Here is a 24,984-nt window from a genome sequence, read left to right as displayed (position 1 = left end):
TTGGATGGGTTTTTAATGGGGGCTTTGCCATGGCACTGAGATCTCTGGATACCAACCCCCGAACCTCGTCTACCACTGGACAGCGACTGCGTTATATTAACAGTTTTAGCCCATTTAATCCCTCTAAATTAATACAACTGAGCGGCCGATGGGTATTGGGGGAGCTGCCCCAGCCCTCCTGCCCTGGGATTCTGCACCCTGCCTTTGCCAGGACCAGCCCTGTGTGACCTTGGCAAGTCCGAATCTCTGTATTCCTCAGATCGTCATCTGCAAAATGGGGCCAGTCCTGATGGCTCAGGCCGCTTGGTACTGCTCTGAAAGCAGCCTGACCAAGGCCCAGCACCTTGACGGATGGCACCAGGGCATGGGGGATGAAGGATGCTGGCAAGGTGGCGGTCCGGAGACTGGGTTCCTCGGCACGTGTTCCCAGCCTCACAGCGGTAATGGAGTGGCTGGCCGGGCTCCAGAGCTTTGGAGAAAATGTAATGGCTTATCGACCAGGCACTGGCAGGAGCTGGGGAGCAGAGATGCTTCCCGAACTGACAGGCCTGGGGATGGTAAACAAACCCCGCATGTAAACAAGGGGGTTCAGCCCAGCGTGAGAGGCCCTGGCACTGACCCCCAGCCCAGCCATTCCAAGGCGCAGACAGAGAACTCAATGGGCCTGACAGCAGGGCTGGATTCGGCCCAGGACAGCTAGCTGAGCCCTGGAGGGCAGAGGAGGCAACCAGCCACAGAGCGAGCATGCCACACAGGAGAGGGACTGCAGGAAGGAACAGGAGCCATGGGAGTAATCCCAAGAGCAAGATCTCTCCTGCTTCCAAGGGAAGGGGGGAGGCTCTGTCACTTGAGACAGCCCAGTGGTGGCGAACGGGGAGATTCGGGGAGCGATCCTGCCCGGATTCTGGGGCAGCCTGGTTGTTAGCGACCCCCATCTCCCATGGAGCCGGGATGAGCCCACTGCTGGGTTGGGGGCACTCCTGCTGCTAAACCAGAGCCCCCAACCCACCGTAGGCATGGAAATGCACTGATCTGGAATAGGAAGGGGCCGTGCATGCTGGGTGCACATTAAGCAGTGAGGGCAGGTAATGAGCTGAGGTTAGCAAAGGAAGGGAATCATTAACGAGCTGCAGAGGAAGCCTAAGAGACTGACCGTGCCCCAGAGCTGGGGGGGGAGGGGTTGATGGACCGGATGGAGCTGCTCTCTGCAAAGAGACAGCCCATTTACCTGCTGCCCATGGTCATGCCCCTCCCTGAGGCCAGCAGGGGACCATGGGGGATGAGCGCCTCAAGGCACAGGTCCTGCACCTTTGCGAGAGCAGCTGGCTGGGAACGGCAGCCTGAGGAGACTCCATCCACGTCAGGGCAGCCTGCTGCAAAACCCCAGCGGGGAGAGGAGGGCCCAAGTCCAGATCTCCTGGGCAGAGATGGGCTACAGGCTCTGCCACTGTGCCAGGCACCGCCGCCTAACACACAAAGAAGGGACGCTTGGGGAAGCGGGAAGGAGCAGATCCAGCTGGTGCTGCTGGCCAAAGGCTGAGAGAGAGAGAGAGACAGCTGCCTCTGCCCCCCCCCCCCCCCAGCCCCCAAGCTCTGGCACGGATGAGAAGTCCAGCCAGTGCCATGAGCTCAGAGCCCAAGAATGCCCGGAATCTGCCACCCGCCATGAGGCAAAGAACGTTCCTTTTGTTGGCGCCTTGGCACACGTGCCGCACCCCACTGCCGGCACCTCGGAGAGCCCCCTGCCCTGGATCCTCCCCAGCTCCACCAGGGGCACAGAGAGAGGCTGAACACCACGGCGAGGGGCTGGGCTGAGAGACTTTATGGCGGGGAGGGCAGGCTCAGGGGAGGACTCTGGAGCATGTGGGGGATCTCCCCCGATATCTCTGGATGTACCCCGCTGCCTCCCCACCTCTTCGCTCAGCAGCTCCCTGGCTCAGGTTGACAGTCCCACCCCCTAGCTAGGGTTCATCACAGCTTTGATCCTTTCTGTTGGTGGGGAGGGGCCCAGGGCCCTGTGTGAGGCAGACTCTAGGCCTGGGCTGTGGGGAGGAGGAGCCAGGCCCTGACCACCAGAGCGGGAGCCTCGGGATACAGTGATTGCATTGAGGGAACAGTGCTGAGGAGCCGAGAGAACTTTGTGCGCGGGGCAGAGGGCATGGCCGGGGCAGCCCAGGGAACAGAGAGACCTTTCTCACAGCAGACCCTGCCCCCACGCCCACAGAGAAAGGGAAGCTCCCCGCTCCAAACCCCCAGCAGACAGAGAGGATCCATCAGCCAGTCTAACCCCCTGCCCCTCCCACACACACACCTCAGGCTGGAGAGACGCTGGGCATGGCTTCACTGTAACTGAGGGCCACTCAGCTGGACCAGCCTGGTGTCTCCTTACTTTTGGGGTCCACGCTCAGCGGGGAGAGGGATTTGGAGCAGCGGTGGTGGAGAATGGGCTAATGGGCAGGCTGGGGCATCTGCCTGGAGGGGGCCGGCAAGGGAGAGGACCCAAGCAGGCAAAGCTGGCTTTGTTTGCACTAAGCCAAGCTCTCCCTGCTTTGAGGAGTCAGGCACACAATGGAAGGCAGCTGGGGACTGGAGATCCTGACTCCCCCGCCTTGGAGGCACGGGGAAAGAGGGGGCTTACTCCAGACCCACAGCGGCCTGGTGAGTCTTAGGGCAGGTCCCAACGGGACAAGAGGGCCCAAGACTCAAGCACACAACTCAGCAGAGAGCCCAAGGGCTGAACGGCCCCAGAGCTCCCCTCACAGCCGCCCATGGGGCAAGCTTGCCTAGGTTGTGACTTATCTCGTGCCTAAGGCTGCCAGGCATCAGCTGAGCATTTTCCAGTCCTAAAGATGAGACCCACGGGGCTCTGAGCACAGCGGGCACTGGGCCCTTCTGGCCCTTCGTGCCTCGGGCTTGCAGGCCCTGCCCTGGGAGAGCGGCACATTCAAAGGCCCCATGCTGGCTCTGCCACAGCCTGGGCAGGGCGCCAACAGGGGCTCACAGCCCCCCACCGCTCTTCCCCGTGGCGAAGGCAGCCAGCAGCCTGCATGGAGCCATCCTTGGGGTCCCTCTTAGGAGGAAGGTCCCCAGTCCTGGGGAAGAGGCCAGTAAGGGTGGGCGCCGCATAACCAGAGCAGGGCCCCGCAGGCTCAGTGGAGGGGCAAGGGCAGGAGTTGGAGCCATGGGGGCAGGGCCAGACGCACAGCTGTTTGCTGTTAGCCACCTCTGGAGGCAGCGCAGGGAGAGCCCAGGAAAGGAGCCCTAGAGAAAGGCTCTGTGGGCAGTGAGGGGCAGAAGCCATCATGGCTCGGTCAGTGGGGCCACAAACCAGGCTGGGGACTGGCACGACTGGAACACGGCTCCTGGTGCCCGGCAGCCCCAGAGTGTGGATCCGTGCCCAACAGGCTCGACCTGCCCATGGCAGAGAACAAGGGGGTGGGGATGGCTCCTGCACCAAGGGGTCTGGGATTCAGGCCACCCCCACAACGAAACGGTAATTTCCCAAAACCCACCCCCACTCCCATCCCCTCCCCCAGCAGAGAGAGGGCAAGAGAAGCCAGCAGGCATCGGGCCAAGGAGGCCACCAGCAGACGCTAGGGGAGGCTCTCAATCAGCCAAGGGTATGGTCCGGGGAGGTGGCTCCTCCCCCGCAAAGCTGCACAGATAATGTCAGTCACCAGAGAATACCCTGGACCCTCCGAGCAGCAAGGTACCAATCTCATTCGCCCTGCACCATGCACAGGACACCCTGTCCCCCAGCTGCCCCAGTCCCAGCTTCTCCCAGCACAGGGTGCGGTAGGGAGCAGGGCAGGAGCAGGGGGAGCTCCCAGCCCCTCCCAGATGGATCCTGCACAAAACACATGGGACCAGCATGGCCAAGAGGCAGAGAACCCCCAGGAAATGGCCTGTCAGCTGCTCACCAGCAGCGCTATCAAGCCTCAGACCCAGCAGGCACGTTGCACCCTTTTCTCCCAGCTGCCTGGCAGAGTTTCAAAGAGAGCCCTGCAGATTTAAGGCTTTCTATTGCAAGAGAGCGGTTAGCTCCTGCGCCTTCCAAGCTGGCTCTCGAACTTCTGGCCTGGAGCCAGCACTGCACACGAACAAAGATCGGCCTTTTACACTTCAGGAGGAAAAAGTACCCCTCCTCCCCTCCTCCTGCAGAGCCCAACCCCCTCCAGCGGGGCTGAGGTGGGCCGGCAGGGGGGCCAGCTTGATGCTTGGAGCCAGCCTTGCACTTACAGGAGTCCTAAAACACTTCCCAGTGGCCAGGCTCGCCCACAAAAATATCCATCAACCAAAGCCCTGATTGATGGGCGCCAGCCCTGCCCCCGCACCCTAGCTGGGCCTCCTCACCTGGGTCATTTAAAAACAACAACCCCGCAACAGTTCCAGGCCTGGGAGAGCAGGGCGCGCTGGGGGCCTGTGGCCAGATGTGGGAGCGGAGGTTTCCAAAGTGCTCCTGTTGCTGCTATGAAGCAGCTGCTGGTCCTTTCATGCTACTTGTCGGATCACTGCCCTTAACACTCTGCGTGGCCCAGCCCAGATCTCACACGGGGGGGCAGGATCGCTGTGCCCCGTTGCTCAGAGGAGGGTGCAGGGAGGAGAAGCGTTTTGCCCCACACCGGGAGTCAGGAGAAGTTCGGCGTCTTGACTCCCACTCCCTTGAATCAACTAGTTCCACCCCTACTGCAAGTTCCAATTCACACACACACCCCGCGCCCCCATTCCGGTGTCAGCCCTTTAAATCTGCACGGGCCCTGCAAACTCTCCGAATGCACATGCAACGGCAACAAGCCACACAAGGGCTGGGGTTCTTCCAGCTGCAGGCCTGGAGAGCCTGTACTGGGGGTTCTGGAGAGGTGTCCAAGGCACTGCAGCAGCATTCAATGCTGGGGGAAGATGGGATATCGCATGGGGCACAGCCGGGCAACGTTCCCCGCAGGCAACCTACCCCTCGAGGAACATGCCCCTGCCCTGACCTGAAAGGGTGCCCCCAGCCTGTCTCTGCTGCTTGTTCTGTCCTCAGCCTGCCGGCAACAAAGTGCAGCAGATACTGCCCACCAAGGACCGGACCAGGACCCATCCGCTCACTCTGCTCAAGCCACTGAATGGCTGCGAGACAGTAATGGCTCTGAACTGGGGAAAGGCTCCCTATCCTGTTCCCAGCCCTTGCACTGCTTTGGGTGACCGACTAGCCACGACGTGCAGAGATGCAGCTCCGATGGCTCAGGGGCTGGTGGTGGGGTTTCACACGGGCTCATGGGAGCAGAATGCAGCCTGGGAAACCCTGAATCACAAGGCGGGTTCAGGAGGCTGTGCCTTGATTATCTACATTTAGCTTGCCTGGGAGCAAGACGGGACGTAAACTTGGCCAGGCCAAAGGGACAGGACTTCACAGACCCAGCTAACTGTCTCTATGGAGCCCAGAGAGTGGGCTGGATAACAGAATACCCGGACACAACCTGGGGAGGAGATCGTCTCTCAGCTGAGTGCTGACCCGGGGACGGGGCAAGCTGGCCCAGTGGGAACTGCTGAGCTCTGGCTGATGGGAGAGGAGGCAGCTGTGAATGGAAGGGGAAAAAATACACAAACATACACAGGCTAACAAAAAAACAACCAGCAAGGAGAGAGGATAAAAAAAGAACAAGTGAGAAAGGCCAAGAGAAACACAAGGCTCCGGGGAAAACTCCATAGAAGGGAAAACCATGGCCAGCTCCCAATAGACCTGACCAGCCCTGGATGGGAATCAATACAGATTCGCCATGCTCCGGCCCACCACAGCCTCCGCTGCCCACCCTGCCACCCCCCACCCCCATGGCCCTTGTGTTGGCTCACGCAGCTCCCCTTTCCATGAGCCTGAGGCTGGAAGCTCTTCGGGCCGGGGTTGCTTGCTTTGGCAAGCTGGGTAAACAAACAATTGCAGGAGCCCAGCAGGATCATGGCTAGCGCTCTACACCCCCAGAGCACTGGGCTGGCATGAGCCACCCTCCTGGGAAGGGGAGAAACCCCCTGTTTTACAGGTGAGGACAGCAGGCATATGGAGAGGAGAAGCAACTTGCCCCAGGTGGCTGCGTTAGTGGCCTGGGCTCTGAACTCACTCTCAAGGCTTTGCTGGGTGCCTCCAGCCCCAGAAAGGGTCAAAGACACCTCAGGACCATCTGGAAAAGGGGGCGAATGATAGAAAGGGGTTGCCCTTATTCCATTCCACCCCCTTGCCCCATCTCCAGACTGAACTGCTTACCGCTCCTGCCCTATCCGAAATAGCGAGCCCCCGATTATCTCTGTGCTCTGCCCCCCACTCCAGGAGCCCTGTCTGGGCAGCCCATGCTGTGTATGGCGAGGTCTCTGCCCCAAGCCTGGTACGCGCCTGGTATTTGGCAGCCCGCGCTTGGCTGCCTAGAACTAGGGGAGACGCGTGTGTCGGCTGGGGCAGGGGGCCAGAGCACAGCACCAACATTTCGGCCCCGTGCATGCCACCAGCTCAGCGCACGCAGCTCAACGCCCGGGTGGCGGCAGCCACACCCATGCCCACCCTGGCGCTGGAGTATCAAGGCACCAAGTTTGCAAGGAGGAGGTCGGCAGCAAGAGAAAGATAAAAGAGGAAGCTGCTTCCCTCTCCCCGCAGATTCGTTGTCTGGGTGGCCACGGCAAAACCACCCTGAAAAAGAAAAGCCAAGCCCTGGCACGTTTCCTTTGTACCATCTCTCTCTGCTGACTCCCCCAGCAGCACCAGCGGAAGAGTTCCAGCCCTTCCCCATCACACGAGGGGGATTTGGGGCAGGCAGCGGAATTCAAGGCGCTGCTGCGGCAGACAGGAATCCAAAGCTTGGGAAGTATTTTACAGCACAGCTTCAGGGACGAGGGTCCCGTTTGCCATATGGGAAGAGCCTGCAAATTCTCCTCTCCATCTAACGACAGGGATTCCCCCGCTGCCCTAAACCAGCACGTCTCTTTCTGTGTTTGGGGAAACGGCATCGCGCCCCCTGCCAGCTCCGACATGTCAGAGACCCTAACAGGAAAGATCAGGAGGTCACAGTGGCTGGGTAAGAGATCAGTCTATATGGAAGTGATGGGTTGGCTGCCTAAACCTTTGTGTGAAACTCCTGGGTTCTTTGGCACCAGCAATTTGAATCCCAGCAGGACTGGACCGAACCCTCCTTCCGAAGCAGACACCATGCAATTTTGCCTGTGGGGTCTCCTAAACATCCTTCAGAAATAATCATGAGCTTTGTCTAGTCTGCATGGCAATTAAGACCCCCCATCATTTCTTAAGAGCACAGGTTAGCTCTCATCTCCTTGGCTAAAGTTTCCTCTCTTATTGTGCTGTATAGCTGCCATACCCCACCCCAGAGGTGGCTGCATGCCAGCAGTGCTGTGTGGAAGCCGTTTGAAATGCACACTTTAAAAGGGACACCATTAACTGGAATTTTTTTTTAATTGTTTCATTGTTAAGAAATGCATGTATCCGAGAAGAGGCGCCGTTAAACAGTATGTCCTGAGTGGTGGTTTATAACCACTCACAGAGGAACGGAGGCTAAGGGAGAAAATGACCATACATGTGAAGAAGTGAAAATAACTCTATATAAGGTGGACAAGTAACTGCAAGAATATTGTTCTAGACTGGGCATTAAGCGCCTTTATGTGACCACTGAAATAATCACAGCCTCCGTCCAAAACACAGTCTTGTCACCACCCAAATCAAAGGCACCCAAGGCACGTTTGGGCAGAGGGATTTTGCTAGCTATTGTTTCGTGAAAGTTTGTGTCTGGGGAAGAAACAGCAGAAAAGACCAGAGGAGCTAAGATAAAAGGCAGCTAGGAAGCACCAGGCACAGTCAGACCAAGCACTGGGAATGTGGCTCTGTGAAAAGCCAAGAGACTGAGCTTTTGGGCAGAGTACAGGAAGGATGAGGGGCTTGGAACTGTGAGCAAAGAAACTGTCTCCTGTTTGATTGTTGCTGTGTTCAGGGAAACAAGACTTTGTCCATTCTTTGCAAATAAACAGAGTTGAATCAAAGATCCCTGACTCGCTCATCAGTTTCTCCTCCTAACTGGAAGAACCAAACCCAAGGTTTTTGGCTACCCACTCAGGCCAAAGGGGCAACACGATTGTTTTTCCTCTCTCTCTGTTAAACACTGAAGACTTGTCTTCTGATAGAAAGTGTCCTGGCTTAATCTACATCAGTTTGAAAACTGCTCATATCGGTTTCAAACGGGTTCTCTTGGTTGAGCCTGAGCCTGAACCTTCCCTTTACAGCTAAACTGCTCTAAATCAGGTTCAAACTGATATGAGCATCCAGAGTCGCACCTGATTAATTCAATCACTATCAAATCACACCTTTTATTAGTCCACTATAGCTCCCTGTTTAAACCAGGCTGGAGTTTTCAGATAGAAATGTGATTTGCAACCCCCCATGTCTCCTTTGGCCCTAGATTAGGGGAGACACATATCACCCCTGAACTCCAGCTGAAACTGGCTCCCGCTAGGCATAGGCAGAAACCCTCCGTTTATCAGTTCGGTCCAGTGCCCAAAAGCCAAGAGGCAAGGGCTTCCATTCTCTCCCCCCAGGGTCACTCTGCTCCTAGCCCCTTTCCCCACCCTCTGGGCCAGACAGCTGCTCTGGCTGCACAATCCCCTTCCTGAGCTTCACTCTACAAGGAGCGCAAAGCTGTGAGGGGCTCGCACCCCAGCCCCCTGAGCCCTGCTTTGCCCAGATGCCCCTCAAACCAGCTCCGCTCCGGGGGGAGGGGGAAGACCTGGGCGAATCGGCCCCCACCCTGGAAACTGACCACAATGGAGCAAAACCGGGCTGCGAGAGGCACTTACCGCTCCACCCAAGCTGTCGCAGGGGAGAGGTCAATTTCCACCCGACCCCCCAACCACCCGGACACAGAGCCGCGCCCTGCGCTGACCCCTCCGGACCAAGGAGCGGTGCGAGGAGGACCTGACTGCACCAGCCCTGTGCTGCAATCCGGGGTGGGGGAGTTGGCAACCCGGGGGCAGGGGGCTGGCTGGGTTCGGATCAGCTTCTGGACACGAGCCCAGCGCACGTGGGAACTCCCAAGCCGAACTGGTCTCAGACACACAGCCCGCGCCCCCCCCCCCCACCCGCCCCCCCCCCGCCCCCCGCCCGGGTCCAAGGCACAAAGAGTCGGAGCTAAGCCAGCGGGGCGCAGCATCCTCGCCGCAAACTGCCCTGAGCCCCCCTCTTCACCAACGGGGGGGGGCAGGGGGGCACCGCACGGCTACCCCCCCAAAAAAAACCCCAGCCCCCGCACACAAGCCCACCCAGCTCCGCGCACCGCGCCTCGGGAACACAAGCACTGTCCCGCCCCCCCGCAAACCTGTCCCCGAAGCCCGCCCCCCCGAACCCCCTCGCCCCGCCGCCGCCGGAGGGTCCGGTCTGCCGGCGGGGGGAGGCCGCGGCCCGCAGCCCTGTGGGTGCGCGCCCCGCTCCGGCTCACCTGTGGCGCCCCAGAGCAGGAGCCCGCAGGCGAGCAGCAGCCCCGGGCGCCCCGCCGCCCCGCTCCGAGCCATGTTCCGCCGCCGCAGAGTGAGGAGCGGGCGGCTCGGCGGGTTTGGAGAAGCCCAGGGGCTGACGTCAGGGGGGAGGGAGGAGGGGGCTGGACTGGGAGCTGGTCCAAGCAGGGGCCACCGGCTGCACTGAGCCAGCCCATATCTCCAGCCCCTGTCGCAGGCGGCAGCGCCCCTCCTCAATCCCTCCAGCGGGGCTGGGGGCACCACGCGGGGGCGGGGGAGGAGCTGTCCCAGGGAGACAATGACCAGCGCTGGGGGATGGGGGGGGGGGTTATTTCTGGACCCCTTTAATGACACAGAGGTGCCTGCGCTTTACCAGGGCCCCCGGCTGCTGCTTTCCCTCCAAGCAGGAAAACCAGGCATGGTCCTTCCCCTGCAGTCTCCTCAGCACAGCAGCTGGTTTGCTCTGTCTCTGGGACCCCTTCCCCCCAAGTGAACTGTGGAGTTGTGGCTGCAGATTTGGCTGGGAAGATGCAGGGTTGTCTGTCCAGCCCCCCTAAGCTGGCTTTTGTTCCCAGCCCAGAGGACAGCTCTCCCTTGGCTATTTGCAGACACCTCTTTTATTGTTGCCCGGTCAGTTTTGACTCTGCACCTTAGCCTGCTGCAAATAAACAGATCACTCTGTCTGGTTGCAGCCCCCAGCCCCTACGCTGCCAGATTGCTGCAGGAACTGGACAGCAGAAGGGCCCATACAGGATGGTTTCCTGCTGAACTTTTGCTAGTCGAGAGGCTTTGGTTTTTGAGATTTTGTGTCGTTTTCTCCTCTCCCATCCTATGTCCATCTTGTCTACTTAAGCTGTCGGGGTAAGGAATCTTTCTCATGATATGTCTGGGCAGCACCTGCCACAATGGGGCCTCCATCTGTAGTGGAGCTGCTTTAAAATAGCCACCATTTGAAACAGTAAATAATCCAAGCAATGAGGCTTCCACTGAGACCATCCTACAGCTGAGCAGATCTCGCTGCTTTCCCTGTTATCCAGCCAGTTTTTCCTAACTTCATCCCACGACTCCTTAATACTCACCGTGCGCAGTGTACCACCTTAAATCATTCCTCCCCTTCACACGCGGCACTTAGCTGCAGACAGTTATCATGGCTCTGCTATAAGTAAATAACATCAATCCCATGTCTCTAGGTTGTTCTCGAGCCTCATAAATAGCCCTGTAACTGGAAACTTAGAGGAAATGCTTTGCTGGGTCTGGAAACAGTCCGTTTTTCAAGTGCTTATAACTCTGTTATTGGGGGTTTAATTCCAATTTAGCCTGAAAAATTGCAGCTTGGATGGCTCAGCCGGTTTGGGGTTACAAATGGAGAGGGAAAGTTTGTAGCAGCTGGCTCCTAGGCATCTGAGATGGAAAAAACCTATTGGGGTGCCCTCGTTATCCAGCTGAGCCTAATGTAGGCTTGTTTCCTTAAGATACGTACATTTGATTTTCCACCCTTGGGTTCATCCCATCAAGCTGGGACCCTGCTACCATCTAGCAGTGTGAGAAGGATGGTAGTCATGATCCCCAACAACTTGTTTGCGACCTCCAGGTGAAGAACCCCATTGCCAGTGGTTTGCCCAGTCTGGTTTTAAATGTCCTGAATGTTGGGGCATCTGTAATGACCACCTCCCACCATGAGTCATCAGCAGGATCCCCAGCACTGCCTCTACCACCAGAGGTAAAGGGCTAGCTGTGGTAGCAGTAGTAGGCTGTTATCCTCTATTGATAGAGGGGATACGGAACACAAAGCCAGTGTGTTACATTCTGACCTCTTCTCTTGGGGGACTGTCCCACTACCTATTAGACCTCTTTGCTGGGCCATTTCTCCTGATAATCAACCTCTTTCCCCTTTCTTAATCCTTGTTACACCCTAACTCATTCCTCTCCATCACTATCTATCTGTATAACAGGGACGCCTTGAGGTCCCAGATGAAATCCAGACCCCACTGGGGTAGGCGGAAACCAAATTCTCTTCCCTGTATTACTGAGACCAACGTCTGGACTTGAGTGACCCTGGAAGCATTTGATTTAACAATGATATGTTGGCGGTCAGTGGGAAGTTCTTCAAAACCACAGTGCCTTGTCTCTTACCCCTATGGATAGGACTAAACTTAAGTGTCCTCCAAAGCTCTTGGCCAATTTCTCTGGACACACGGACATCAGCAGAGATGCACTTGTTTAGATCTGCAGAAGTCCATTGGCCCAGATCTTCAGAGATATTTAAGCACTTAACTCCCACTGCCTGACACTGTCCCAGCCATTGGATTGCAGACAGGTTCTTGCCCACTTCAGCGGGGTACCTGGGCATCTTCCTACAAGTTTGATAGGTAGGATTGTGTTGAGAGGCCAGGGTTGAAATTTGCCTCTTGCTGCCTCTCTGGGCATAGAGGAGTCTCTGTGGGCCAGGACAGATGCTATGCAATAACTGTGCATTGGACACGTGCAAAGGGCTGGGTTAGCCCTTGGTCCTTTTTAAAATCAGAAGGAAGGAGTCCAGAATTTATCTGGGGGTAGGGGGGGGTGTCAAAGCAGAATCAGATGAGTTTGCTCTTCCGAGGGCCTGTCCGTACACCCGGAGTGATGCAAGATGACATCATAAAGCTCCTGTGTTACATCACAGCATCGTGGTGAAGCTGCCCATCTTTGTCTCCCTGTTAAAGGTGCCCGCCCCTGGGTCGAGGCAGCCTGGAAAGCAACGCCAGATTGGCTGAATCTCTCCTTTTCACGCTCATTCGCAACACCCGAATTCCAGATTGGAAACGGCCAAGCACAATGGCTCTGTGGAAAGCCCTTTGGCCCTCGCCCCCTCCCCCACCCACCCTGCCACCCTCTTCAGCTGAAGCACAAAGCCTCCCATGCAGCTGTTGAATCCTGTGCAGTGCAGCGGCTGTGGGAAAGTTGTTCTCAGCCCTGTACGGGTAGGGAGAATGCGCCTGAGCCCACGTGGCTGGAGGAGCCTTTGATCACTGCCAGAGCTGTGCAAGGCTGTAATTACCCAGCAAAAACTGCCTGTCCCAGGAACCCCCACAGGGCACGGCTCCCCCAGACTCGTGGCTCCCTTGCTCCTGGGCACCACCCTGTCACTTTCTGTGCCCAGCATGTGTTTGACTCGGCTCTCGTGGCTGCAGTGTGGCTCCTGTGACAACAAGCCAGGGATCAGTCTGTGGGGAGCTGGGAGACGAAAATGGGCTGAAAGGCTGTTAGCCTCAACACCAACGCTGAGGCTGTCCTGCCTTGAACAGCTCCCCCACAGTATGCTCTAGTGGCTAATGAGCCAGGACTCCTGGAGTCCATTCCTGGCTCTGCCACTGCCTGGCCGGGTGACCTTCGGCAAGTCACTTCCCTGTGCTGTGCCTCAGTTTCCTCATGTGAGAAATGGGGGTCGTAAGGCCTAATCAATGAGATGCTCTGTAACGCACTGCCAGACCCTTGCCTGGATGGTGCTAGAGCAGGGGATGGCCCCATGACTACCATGCCCTTAGAAGCTCTTCCCAGTTCCCCCCAGACCTGAAGGGCTCACCCTGGCCCCGAGGACTACACCTGGCTTTACTCAGCAGCTCCTGGATGCAGTAGAAAGCCCCCCCATGCCAGCCCTCAATGCTTGGTGTCTCGGAGCCTTTGCCTCATCTGCCTTTAGCCTCTTCCCTGCTCCATTTGCTTTTCCTAACACTGCGACTGGGATTCATACCCCACCTGCAAGGCTTCCGTTGGCCTTCCTCTCTGCAGCTGCAAAGATACATATCAGCATCCCTCTGAAAGAGGGAGGAGGGGCAGGGGAGAGAGAAGGAGAAAGGTCCCAATGGATAAGGGGGGAGGGGAATGGAGGTAAAGGATCCACATCTGCATCTGAAAAGGAGGTGGTAAAAGGCCAAAAAAACCAAACAGAGAGTTGTCCAGCAGTGAGAGCTGGAGGGTTGGGGTTCAGGACTCCTGGGTCCTCTTTGCAGGTCTCAGACATGGCCTGTTTGATGGTGAGAGCTAAATCCATAGTCCAGGACTCCTGGGTTCTGCTCTTGGCTTTGAGACTGATTCATTGCATGGCACTAGGCAAATCACTTCCCCACTGTCTCTTCCCTCTGCCTGTGGCTTTCTCTTCAGCTCTCCTCTTATTTATTTATATATGTGTGTGTGTGTGTGTGTGTGTGTGTGTGTGTCACACAGCAGTCCTTCCCATGCCCTTCTTCTCTGCTTCTAGATGCATTTCTGATCCACTGTCTCTCTATCCTCCCCCTTCCTTTCCAGACAAATGGGTTTGGATGATTCATCAGAAAGGAACAGTTTATTCCAAATGAGATTAGTTGTTTAAAATGGCATAGTTGGTTGGTTTGCCATATGACTCCAGGTACTGGCTGCTGATAGCAGCTGGAGCCTCGAAGGCAGACCAGGAGCAGGTTAGATTGGACAGAAACAAGTGGAAGGGAATTTATCTGACACCTGGGGGGAGGCAGCTGCAAACTTTACATGTAAGTACTGTTCCAGCCATGCACTTCAGACACCTTCATAAGGACATACTCAATCAACTGACACAGGAAAACAAGGTGCAGCCAGGTATTGTGATGCAAGCAGGCGGGTGGACGCAGGTACGCAGACAAGCATGCACACAAATGTGCCCAGACACACACATGCATGCAAACACATGGCCATACCCACCAAGGAATGCCCCCCTAATACATGCACATAAGTATGCCTGCACAAATAAACACTCACCAATATATGTACAAACACACAGACACAAAATTGCAAACACACAAATGTACATACACACAGAAATGCCCTCATAGAAACATGCACACACAAATACCCCCCTACACATACATGCCATGCAAATATTGCACAACTGGGTGCCCACACACACATCTCCCCACACAAAGGAGGTGTCTGAAACAGCCAGTGGCTGAGGGCAGTGTTTTGGTCACATCCATCTCCCCCTTCCCAGACAGACAGATGGTGCTTTCCGCTGTGCAGGCAGACTGGGCTTCCAGAAGGCCGATTACCAGCTCAGTGTATATTGACCAAGGGCCAGTTGCAGGAGAGATGAAATCATTGCTGCTGGTGGATGGTGGCAGGGCTCTCTTTTGTCTGTGGCTGGAGCCAGAGGGTGTACCTGGGAACCCCAAAGCAATACACTGCTCCGGGGCAGGATTTCCCCCCCATTGTTTGCATGCTAGGCTGAGCCCCAAGAGAAACAACGGGGCACTGGCAGGGGCGGGCAGGGTAGCAGCGAATGGGTGGGCTGGGCACGGGCAATCTGGCTGCCCAATGGTGTCAGCTGGCACAGCCCAGTCAGTCAAGGCACAGGGAGACGGCACCTCCAGATCCTGGGACAAAACCCTGGGAAACCCACAGCCTGTCCACAGACAGCATCACAACAACTGGCTGAACCCCCGTTAATCCACTAGGAGCTCTTCCTTCTACATCTCCAGGCCAGGGGTTGTGCAACTGGGCGCACACCACAGCCTGGAGGCAGCGTGAAATTCCGCCAGGTTCCTGGGAAAGATGGGGAACACATGCAGGGTCCCAGCACAGGGTAGAGGAGGATGCTTCTCGCTGGGGACCAGAACACTCTGAGTCTCTTGGTCTTTGCTCCCTCTCACCTTATCTAGCTTCTTCTGTTTTATTTGCTTGTTTAATGGCTTTGGCTGGAGCCCCAAATAGGCAAAGCTGCAGAGTAGGGGCGGGCCTTCTGGACCTGCTTAGACAGCTGGGGATGGCACATTCAAGCCGGACTCCTAGGTCCGATCCGGCTCTCGCTGAGGTCAGTGGCCGCAGGAGTTATGCTGGGTTATGCTCTGGAGACGCTTTGTAAAGAGAGGGAAATCATTTGCAGAAAAACCTCCACAGTCCAGATCTCATCCCTTGACACCCACGTCTGCCAGCTCAGCCTATAGGGGCCTGTCCTGCCCCACAGCATAGGCTACCCTACAGCTAAACACACACGTCATGGTGTCACCCATGGCAATAAACACAGGGCCTGATTCTCCACCAGTGACACTCCATTATCCAGTGTAATGGAGCAGGCTTTAAAGGGGAGGGTAACTAGGTTCATGAACTCAAGCTAATTTTGTATCCCTTCAAAAATTAGCCTGAAAGAACCCAGGAGTCTGAAGCCCTGCTGGGCCCCAGCTTGAACCAGTGCATATGCTGGGCCTGATCTACTGTTGTCCTGCACCTCGGGCAAAGGATTATGTCAGCACAAAGTGGGTGCATAATGCAACCATTTTAATAGAACTCAGCACTGGTGTAAGTGGCTGCGCAAGGTGCAGAGCAATAAAGCAATAGAGAATCAGGGTCACAGTGTCCCAGGCAAGATAGCAGAGCAGCTGATATGGGACTCAATAAAGAACTAAAGGAGGGTAACGTAATTAATGCCAATCAACATGGGTTTATGGAAGATAGAGCCTGTCAGACTAACGATGTCCTTTTTTTTTTTTTTTTTTTTTTTTTTTTAAGAGGAGATTACAAGTTTGGTTGATAAAGGTATTAGTGTTGACATAATGTAAGGCGTCTGACTTGGTACCATGTGATATTTTGATGAAAAAGCTATATAAACAATATAAAATCAACATGCCATATATTAAGTGGATTTAAAAACTGGCTAACTGAGAGATCTCAAAATGTAACTCTAAATGGGGAATCATCATCAAAGGGGTGTGTTTCCAGTAAGGTCCCTCGGGAATCGGTTCTTGGCTCTATGGTATTTAATATTTTTATCAGTGACCAGGAAGAAAGCATAAAATCATCACTGATAAAGTTTGCAGAGGACACACAAATTGGGGGAGTGGTAAATAATGCGATGGACAGGTCACTGATTCAGAGAGACTTAGATTGTTTGGTAAACTGGGTGCAAGCAAACAGTGTGTGTTTGAATACACCTAAATGTAAACATATACATCTAAGAACAAATAATGCAGGCCTTACTTGCAGATGGGGGACTCTCTGGAAGCAGTGATGCTGAGGAAGAGTTGGGGGTCATGGTGGATAATGACCTGAACATGAGCTTCCAGTGTGAATCTGTGGCCAGAAGAGCAAATGTGATCCTGGGATGTATGAAGTAGGAATAGAAGATATTTTACATCTTTATTTGGTACTGGTGCCCCTGCTGCTGGAATCCTGCGTCCAGTTCTGGTGCCCGCAATTCAAGAAGGATGTTGATCAATTGGCAAGCGTTCAGAGAAGAGCCAGGAGAATGACTGAAGGATTAGAAAATCTGCCTTAAAATGATAGATTCAAGCAGCTCAATTTATTCATTTTACCAAAGAGAAGGTTAAGGGGTGACTTGATCCCAGTCTATAGCTATCTATGTGGGGAACAGATTTTTAAAAACAGGCTCTTCATTTTAGCAGAGAAAGCTAGAACATGGTCCAATGGTTAAAAGTTGAAGACAAAGTAGACAAATTCAGACTGGAAATAAGGTGTACATTTTTTAAAAGGGCGAGTAACTAACCAGGGGAACAATTTACCCAGGGTCGTGGTGGATTCTCCATCACTGGCCATCTTTAAACCCAGATGGGATGTTTTTCTAAAAGCTCTGCTCTAGGAATTACTTTGGGGCAGGTCTTTATCCCGAGTTACAAAGGAGGTCAGACTAGATGATCACAGTGGTCCCTTCTGCCTCGGAATCTATGACTTCAGAGCCGGGCACGGAACCCCTGCTCTACCACCACACACACACCCCCCTCCCCCATAAAGCCCAAAGCTCTGCAAGGCTCACCCCAGCTTCCATAAGAGGCATAGTTCTAGCCTGGCTCAAAAGGTTATAAATAACAAGAGGCAAACCCTGATTCAAACTGCCCTGAATTTCAATCAGATCAGAATTTACGACTCTGCCCCATCTCTGATAAACAGAGATTGAAGCAGATGTTGCAAAATCCCACAGGCAACTCGGGAAGAAAAGGATGAGCCACGAGCTTCATCCAATCACCTTTTCAGGGTGCAACCAACCCCCCCGCCCCTTTTGGTCACACTCCTGAACTGTATTTGGACCAGCACAATTGCAGCATGCAAATCAACTACAGCAAAGCGATGGAGGGCTGATGTCGCAATCCAACCAGCGCCGTGCCGTGCCGGCCAGAACTGTTTGGAAAGGGAGCCGTAAGTGTCATAAACATTTAGACAATTTTCTAGGCTGTTACTCTGGCTACCGTGGGTTTGACACCATTGCCCTTTATGATTTTCATTAGAAAAATCCCATGGTTTCCTCCTTCCTTGTTAGTCTTACCCCATCCATCAAGCAAACCCCAGGTGGGAGAGCAGTGACTCAGGCTGCAGACGGGACTCAGGGTTCAGATAACATTGTCCACAGCTGGGGATTCATGGGCCTGGATACCTTGGTGTTATCTGACCTTCCTGATTTGCGGGCTTAGCCTCAGAGCTGGTAATTACACTTCTCTCTCTGACCATCTGCATGGTGAAACTGATGCTTGTTCCGCAGAGTTGTGTACCGCAGCTGTGGGAAGATCAAGGCTGGCGTGTGTGGGGTTACAATACGCACAGGCAGAAGAAACAAACTGTTTTGTTTGGAGGCCAAACTCCACCTGTGTTCAGTAAATGTACTTAAACATGGTCAGCTTCACAGCTGCCATAAATCAATGGGAACATTCCAGTAGGGACCAGGTTTGGGCCCCAAGAAGAGGCCTGGTTTGGGACCAGAAGTGACCGAAATATAGGGTCTCTTTGTATGGCTTTTGGAGCTACTGGGCTTCCCTGAGTTGATCCCATCTGCACTGCAAGATGCAATTGGATCAGAACTGGCAGCTGTAGATGGGACCATCTGCTCTCCCTCTCTAACAGACAGGCACAAAGGCCCCTGTTCTGTACAGATTTACACCATGTGGAAGGAGATGCAGCTGCCTGGCCATCCTAGCTCCAGCTCCATGCATGTGTTTTGCACTTCTTGCTCACCTGAATGGCCCAGGGCTCAAACCAGAGCCTGTCCTACAGTGAGGCTACCCTGTTCCACTTGTCTCTGGGATCTTGAAGATAGAGATGAGTGAGATTATCCACTGGATGGAATGTGGATCTTCTGCTTACATGGAAGCTTTGTTTCTGTCTGTGACTGGGGTCCTAGTGGATTTACAGCCATTTTCCTCATACAAACATTTGGAGAAACCATCCATAGGCAAATCCTGGCCCCTAGTAGACACAGGTCAGGATTATTTCTTTCCTGTGACTGGTTTATGTCATCAACTTGACTCAAAGTTTTAATATCAACCCCAATCAAAAGATCCTTAGGCAATAACTTCCTTACACCAGCTATAACTTCATGTTGAACACCATTTCATTCCATTCAAGATGGATTCTGGCTAAAGCCACGCTTACAGTAAACTCAGAGAATTACAACATTCACACTCTGATTTGGTAAATAATCTTCCTCTTTGACAAAATCTGTTTTAACAAGAGTGATGTTAGAAGCTGTAATTTGCCCTAAACAGCTTTTCCCATTGACTTTTACATTCTCTGCACAAGTTATGGGGTTACCTTCACCCGAGCTCACAGTAAAAGTATTTACATAAAAGGTGGAAGTGTTGGGGTAAATTTGGTTACACACAGACAACTGTTTAGAGTCAAACATACCAACATTGTGATAAACTGGATAGATTCCATCCCCATCTTTGTTGTTGAGAGGAACTGGTTTTTCACTATGATACAGTTCCTGTTGTTCCTTTATTCTTTTGAGTTGGAGCTTAAGTCTGTCTACTTTTGCCTTAGCTTCTAGTTCCTATGATCAAATATATGCCATTCTTTGTTCATGTTCAAACCACAGGCACTCTCTTTCAGCAGCTTCTCCTTTCATCAGCTATTTTTTGCTTTTGTTCAAGTTTGAGCCGCTGGTTTCTTAGCGCAAGCATTTTTGCTGGGTCTTCTTCCTCAGCACTGGCACTGAACAGATTTTTCAGTTCCTGGTCTGGGGCCTGTAGCCTATAGGATTAGCCTTCTTGTTTCTCTCTCTCTCTTCTTTTAGTTTAAATATTTTGGTTTATTGTAGTAGGTTTATAGATTTGTATTAAAGTAAGTTTGGCTGTAATGCAAAGGGACCTACAGGCCATATCCTGTATGTTAAGCTAAGGTAAAGTTAGCATATCTATATTAGATCTTTTACCTAGATAAGTACCCACACATATGTCTTAGATAATGGAAGAATGGTATAGGGGTTTCCAAGTTTGTACCCACAGAGTTAACAGGTACACCACAAGGAAAAAACTGAAGTGACTAAAAAGAATGTGTATGTACATGTCATCAATATGCACAAAGATGCTTGCCTATAGAGTAAGCGCACCCTAACATTCTGTGGGTGAGGAATGAAATTTGGGCATAGGAGGAAGGATTTCTGGCACTTGTGCCCTATAAAAGAGGTGACCTACCTCGCTAGAGTATTTTATTTCTACTCTATCTATGACACTACTAACTATTGGTAGGCCCTACTCATTCTCTTTCAAACTTTAAGTTCCAAGGAGACTAGGCTAAGCTTGGTTTCCCTAAGCGTTTGTTCTTAGTTTTTGATTTTAAGTTTAAGTTAGTCAAGTAAACCCTAAGTTAGCTTTGATAGGTCTTAGAATTAGGTTCTTCTAAGCACTGCATCTCTCACTCAAGAACTGAGAAACCTGAACCATGAGGCTGGTCCTGTGTCTCTCACCACCAGGTTACTGAGGAAAGGTGTGAGTATATTAATCAAAGCTTTGTAGCATACAATACTACAATTACCATATGTATCTTTTGAATAGCAGTAATGCAATTGTAACTCTGATTATTTTACCATTTACTTACTATTTCATTGATTTTAATAAAAAGTCTTTAAGGCTATATCTGTCTCAGTGTGAGCTTCCTGTCATACCCCCGAGGGGCCTTTATAAATTCTGTGGAGCCTGATCCAGGACAAAAACTTTTATCTTCTGATCAAACAGATTGGTGAGCCTAAACCCCATACTATCCAAATAAATATTATTAACATCCTAAGGCAGGCAACAGGCCTTTTGCTTAAAATATATCCCTCTGTGTAAGCACAATCTTTCCAGGCTTTTTCTGTCAGGATCTTGCTCCTGGGTCACTCACTGTAACTGATTTTTAACCCTTAAACTCCCCAATGCCAAAATTAAATTTTGACAAGTGTGTGGTTCTGATCCAAAAACCCAATTAACCTGTGATAATGTGTCTCCAAGCACAACTACGCCACTGTGACTGGGGTCCCTGTGGGGGCCAGCTATGGTCACTCAATTAAGGTGAACTGCAAAGAAAGGGGCAGCCAAACCCTAAAAAGCTGGTGGATTTTCCAATACTTAGTTTCACTAAGCCAGACTAAAACAGCTTCTTATTTACCTTACTGGTTACTCAGAAGTCCAAACAGTTCCCTTAAAGTGATCCGGCCTCCATCCAGGTACCCACATCAAATCTGATGAAAATTTCTGTAAATTTTATTTCATCATATAAAAGAAAAGGTTCTACCAATCCCAAGGATCGGACATGTTACCTCCCCGGTGAACAAATGTTTCAGATCTTACCCAAAGATATGCTACAGCCAATTCTTAACAACTAAATGTTATTAAAAAAACGAGAGAATGGTTAAAAGATCAAAATACAGACAGACATGAATTCAATTTGTTGAGGTGCAGATTCGCAGCAGAAACTTTGCAACTACAAAGCTTTCCTTCAGAAATAGTTCATAGGTCATAGTCCACTGTCCAAATCTCATATTCAGGGAATAGCAGCGTAATTGGGACCTCAGTCTTGCAACTCAAAACTTCCCCCGATGAAGCTTAAGCAGATCTGAGAGGACAGAATCAGGATCCAAAGATCTTTTATACAATTTCATGTCTTTTGAAAAGTTGGAGTTCCTCAGGTAACAAAAGGTAATTAGGATGATTTTGAAGGAGGTCCATCATCAGTACTTAGCTACAGAATTAACATATGGCTATTCACAATACAGTTCAAAGAGATAAATACTGAGATATTCTGTGTTTACAAATCGTCTAAATGTTAGGATCTTTTGACCCCTGAATTGTCAGAACACAGCATATGAGGGACTGTTGATTACATTGTTGACCCTACTTATACATATGTAAAGACAAAACCACCAACATTATCTCCCCACACACCTTCTGAGGGTTATTTTGCAGGCTGTTTAATCCCTTCTAGCCATGCATCACACTGTCCCCTGCTAAAAGCAGGCAGATCAGCTGGGGAGGGTCAGACCCGCCAGCTTTCTTCCATCCGAGGTTCATGCTGCTCTTTATGAGGTCGGCATGATGCATTATTCAGCAGGACTCGCTTCCTGCGCAGATCTCACAGCTGACAAAAGGCAGATGTTCAGGGAGGAATCTGGACACTGTTCAGTCTTGGACCTCTTCACACGCCTCTGCCATGGGAGGGGGAAGAGTCGCCCTCTCCTGGGACACAAGAGGAATTCAGTCCCTCTGAAGTAAGGCCGGGGGCCTAGTCCTGTTACTCCCCAGATGGTGCGCTAGCCTGTCTCCAGCTTCCACCCACTCCACCAGGTGCTGTGGCATGAGAGCACTGGGTCTGAGTCTCATTTACTCCACTGCTGCCAGCGATTGCAGGGAGCTAAGGAGACTTTAACCCACCTTTGCACTCTGTATTCTGAGGCAGGGCTGGGCCCTGCCTGGCCCTATGTGTAACTTAGAGCAACCTCAGGGCTCCTCTAGTGCACTCCGTTTCCCAGGTCCATAGGAAGCAACAAATAGACGCAGTGCAGTGCACATGGGCCATGCTCCCTGCACCAGGGGCCTTTACATAGCGGCTGGGGAAGCCTCATGTGGAGAGCTGCACAAAGAGGCCATCGGATAACTAAGATCAGGCCTGCTGTGTCCTCTGGGATGAGGGCCCTAAAGTCATCAAAATATGGGTGCTGCTTTTGGACCTATTGGATGTCCTGCAAGTGGTGCCATCATTGGGTCGGAAACCTACACCCCAGAGCGGGCAGAGACCCTCACACCCTTCTCCAGTGGAGAAAGGGGAATTCATTCTCTGGGCCAGACTCTCAGCTGGTGTAAATGGGTGTCACTCCTCTGACAATAGGGACTTACACCAGCTGAGGATCTAGACCTCTACATTCATTCGATCCTGGGGTAACTCCAACACCTGCCCCAGTCCTGGAACATCCCCATCCTGCTGAGTCTCCGTACCAGTTCGTGTTGCTCCCCCTCTCTGGGCTCGGATCCCAGTGGATAATGTGTGTGTTCCTCACTCCTTCCTCTCTCCCTTGTTTGTGCTTTATTTGGGGATTATTAACCATGGCTACAATAGCTTTTGTTTATACAGCGGGGATGGCGTCTCGGAAAAATCAAAATGGGGGAGCGAGCCGGGGCGGAGGAAGGAAAGACGTGAGCTGCGAGGGAGGAAAGGGTTGAGTTTAAAATAAAGCACCATCTGGATTTTCAGGTTGGAGGAGCCTGAGATCTTGGTGCTGCCTCAGGTCCACCTGCTTCTGTGCCATGCACAGTGCCCAAAAGAAACCAGAGTCCCCACATCAGGGACAAAAATGCTCCTTTTCCACTCCTGGACCCCTCCTAAAGGTGGGAGCTGTGGAACAGGGCTTAGCTGCAAAATCTGCTCCAACCAGCCTGTTTGGTGCTGCAGGGCAGGTGGGGTGTGGGGGAAGCCAGGAGCCCACTTTGGGAAGCAGGACTGGGCAGAACAGGTGTCTGGAATGTTGACTCGAGGGGTGACTGGGGCAGAGCTGGTAAAGCCATTAGCCCAGTGAGCCAACAGCTTCCTGGCTAATCTGAGCCGAGCAGGCACAAAGCAAAGGGGAAGCTGCTCAGTTAACCTGGATTCCATCTGAAATGCTGGGTATAGCACCACAAGGAGGGGTGCCCTGGAAAGGGGCTAGCAGCACGGAGGAAAGATAAAAGCTGCCTTGGAGAGCATTCTCAACAGAAAGAAGGAGGTTTTGACGTGACCTAACCTCCTCACAGTAGCAGTTCTTTTGAGTAGAGCTGACTCCCGCCCAGCTCTAGGAAGAGAGTAGGGTCTAGTGATTAGAGCAGGGGACTGGGAGGCAGGATTTCTAAGACCTGTTCCTGACTCTGCCACTGAATTGTTGTGTGACCTTGGGCATGTTACTCCTCTGTGCCTCATTTTCGCTGTCTGTCAAAGGAGAATAATTTCACTGACCCAGCAATGTTAAATGCTTGGAGGAAGGGGACAGGGACTAGCCACCCCAATGAAGAGACTATAAAAAGGAGGAAGCGTGGAGGAAAGGATACCATATTTTCCCTGATGGTGGTACATCGCTTTGAAGGCTCTCAATCCCACAACTGAGAAGGAGGCTGAGCTGGTTACAAAACTGACCTGGTTTAGAGGGGGAGTGAAGACACCTATAAAAAACATTAAAAATATATTTATAACTGTAGCAGATCAAGCACTCACTACCTCCACTCCTCCTGCTGGTCATCCAGGAATTATCTCCCTTTCAGTCCTCACAGTGTCTCCTGCTGGCTGGTGTCGGTCCCACCTCAGGCCCCATATCCCTCCCACACCCCAGTGCCCCTTACCCTGGGGTTCTGCTCCACAGCAGTCCCCATGCTCTGGGTCTCCCCGATCGCCATGAGTTTTCAAAGATAATGGCCAATGGCTCTGCAATCACATCAGCCAATTCCTTTAGCACTCTTGGATGCAACACATCCAGCCCCATGGACTTGTGCATGTCCAGTTTTTCTAAATAGTCCCAAACCACTTCTTCCTTCACAGAGGGCTGGCCACCTCCTCCCCATGCTGTGCTGCCCAGTGCAGTAGTCTGGGAGCTGACCTTGTTTGTGAAGACAGAGGCAAAAAAAAATGCATTGAGTATGTTAGCTTTTTCCACACCCTCTGTCACTAGGTTGCCTCCCTCATTTAGTAAGGGGCCCACACTTTCCTTGGCTTTCTTCTTATTGCCAACATACCTGAAGAAACCCTTCTTGTTACTCTTAACATCCCTCGCTAGCTGCAACTCCAGGTGTGATTTAGCCTTCCTGATTCCATTCCTACATGCCCAAGCCATATTTATATACTCATCCCTGGACATTCAGCAAGGCCTCAACCTGGGGACTTCCCGAGCCAGAGCTCTCCTGCTCTAGGTACCTTATACTCCTTCAAGCAGCTAGGTCCTTCCCATTCAAAGGCTGGAATGAGACTGACCCAGTGCCTCCCTTAGCCCTTATATCAGGGCCAGCTGTGGCCTGATTGGGTGTGGCCACAGCTGTGGCCGCCTCCCCAGTCAGCCTACCCTTTTCCCTTAGGAGAGGGGTAACATCCCCGCTACAATAACAAATGGAAGAAGGAGAAATTTGATAGTAATAAATAAAAGAAGTTAGGAATTATAGAAAAAAATGGATAAGGGAAGCAAAAGGATCTAAGGAGAAATCTGTGGCCAGCAGAGTTAGGACAATAAGAAGGAGTTTTAAAAATATACTAGGAACAAAAAGATCCTGACAGTGGTATTGGTACTAGTTGGAAATGGGAGAATTC

The 24,984-nt window shown here is 52.4% G+C and overlaps 1 protein-coding gene and 1 long non-coding RNA gene across 10 annotated transcripts in view; both read right to left on the bottom strand.

The window, feature by feature from the left end:
* The window catches only part of MCAM (melanoma cell adhesion molecule), a 35,185-nt gene extending 25,576 nt beyond the window's left edge, over positions 1-9,609 (bottom strand). For 4 of the 9 annotated variants that reach the window (XM_037882436.2, XM_037882437.2, XM_043533844.1 and 1 more), the window contains exon 1: positions 9,465-9,609. In XM_037882436.2, the coding sequence (XP_037738364.1) occupies positions 9,465-9,537 (73 nt within the window). In that variant the 5' untranslated portion in view covers positions 9,538-9,609. The remainder of the gene's footprint in view (positions 1-9,464) is intronic. The other 5 variants (XM_043533842.1, XM_043533841.1, XM_043533845.1 and 2 more) reach the window with 4 other exon arrangements.
* Positions 9,610-21,108: 11,499 nt separating this feature from the next.
* Positions 21,109-24,638, bottom strand: LOC122463560. The gene is made up of 3 exons (XR_006287032.1): positions 24,598-24,638; positions 23,742-23,852; positions 21,109-21,902 (listed from the first exon to the last, which is right to left on the bottom strand). It is a non-coding gene; the product is annotated as an uncharacterized LOC122463560 (long non-coding RNA).
* Between the last annotated feature and the right edge of the window lie 346 nt (positions 24,639-24,984).

The sequence above is a fragment of the Chelonia mydas genome, chromosome 22, assembly GCF_015237465.2.
Source record: "Chelonia mydas isolate rCheMyd1 chromosome 22, rCheMyd1.pri.v2, whole genome shotgun sequence".
NCBI lineage: Eukaryota > Metazoa > Chordata > Testudines > Cheloniidae > Chelonia > Chelonia mydas.
The sequence above is the reverse complement of the archived record's forward strand: the minus strand, read 5'-3'. Positions and strand labels throughout refer to the sequence as shown.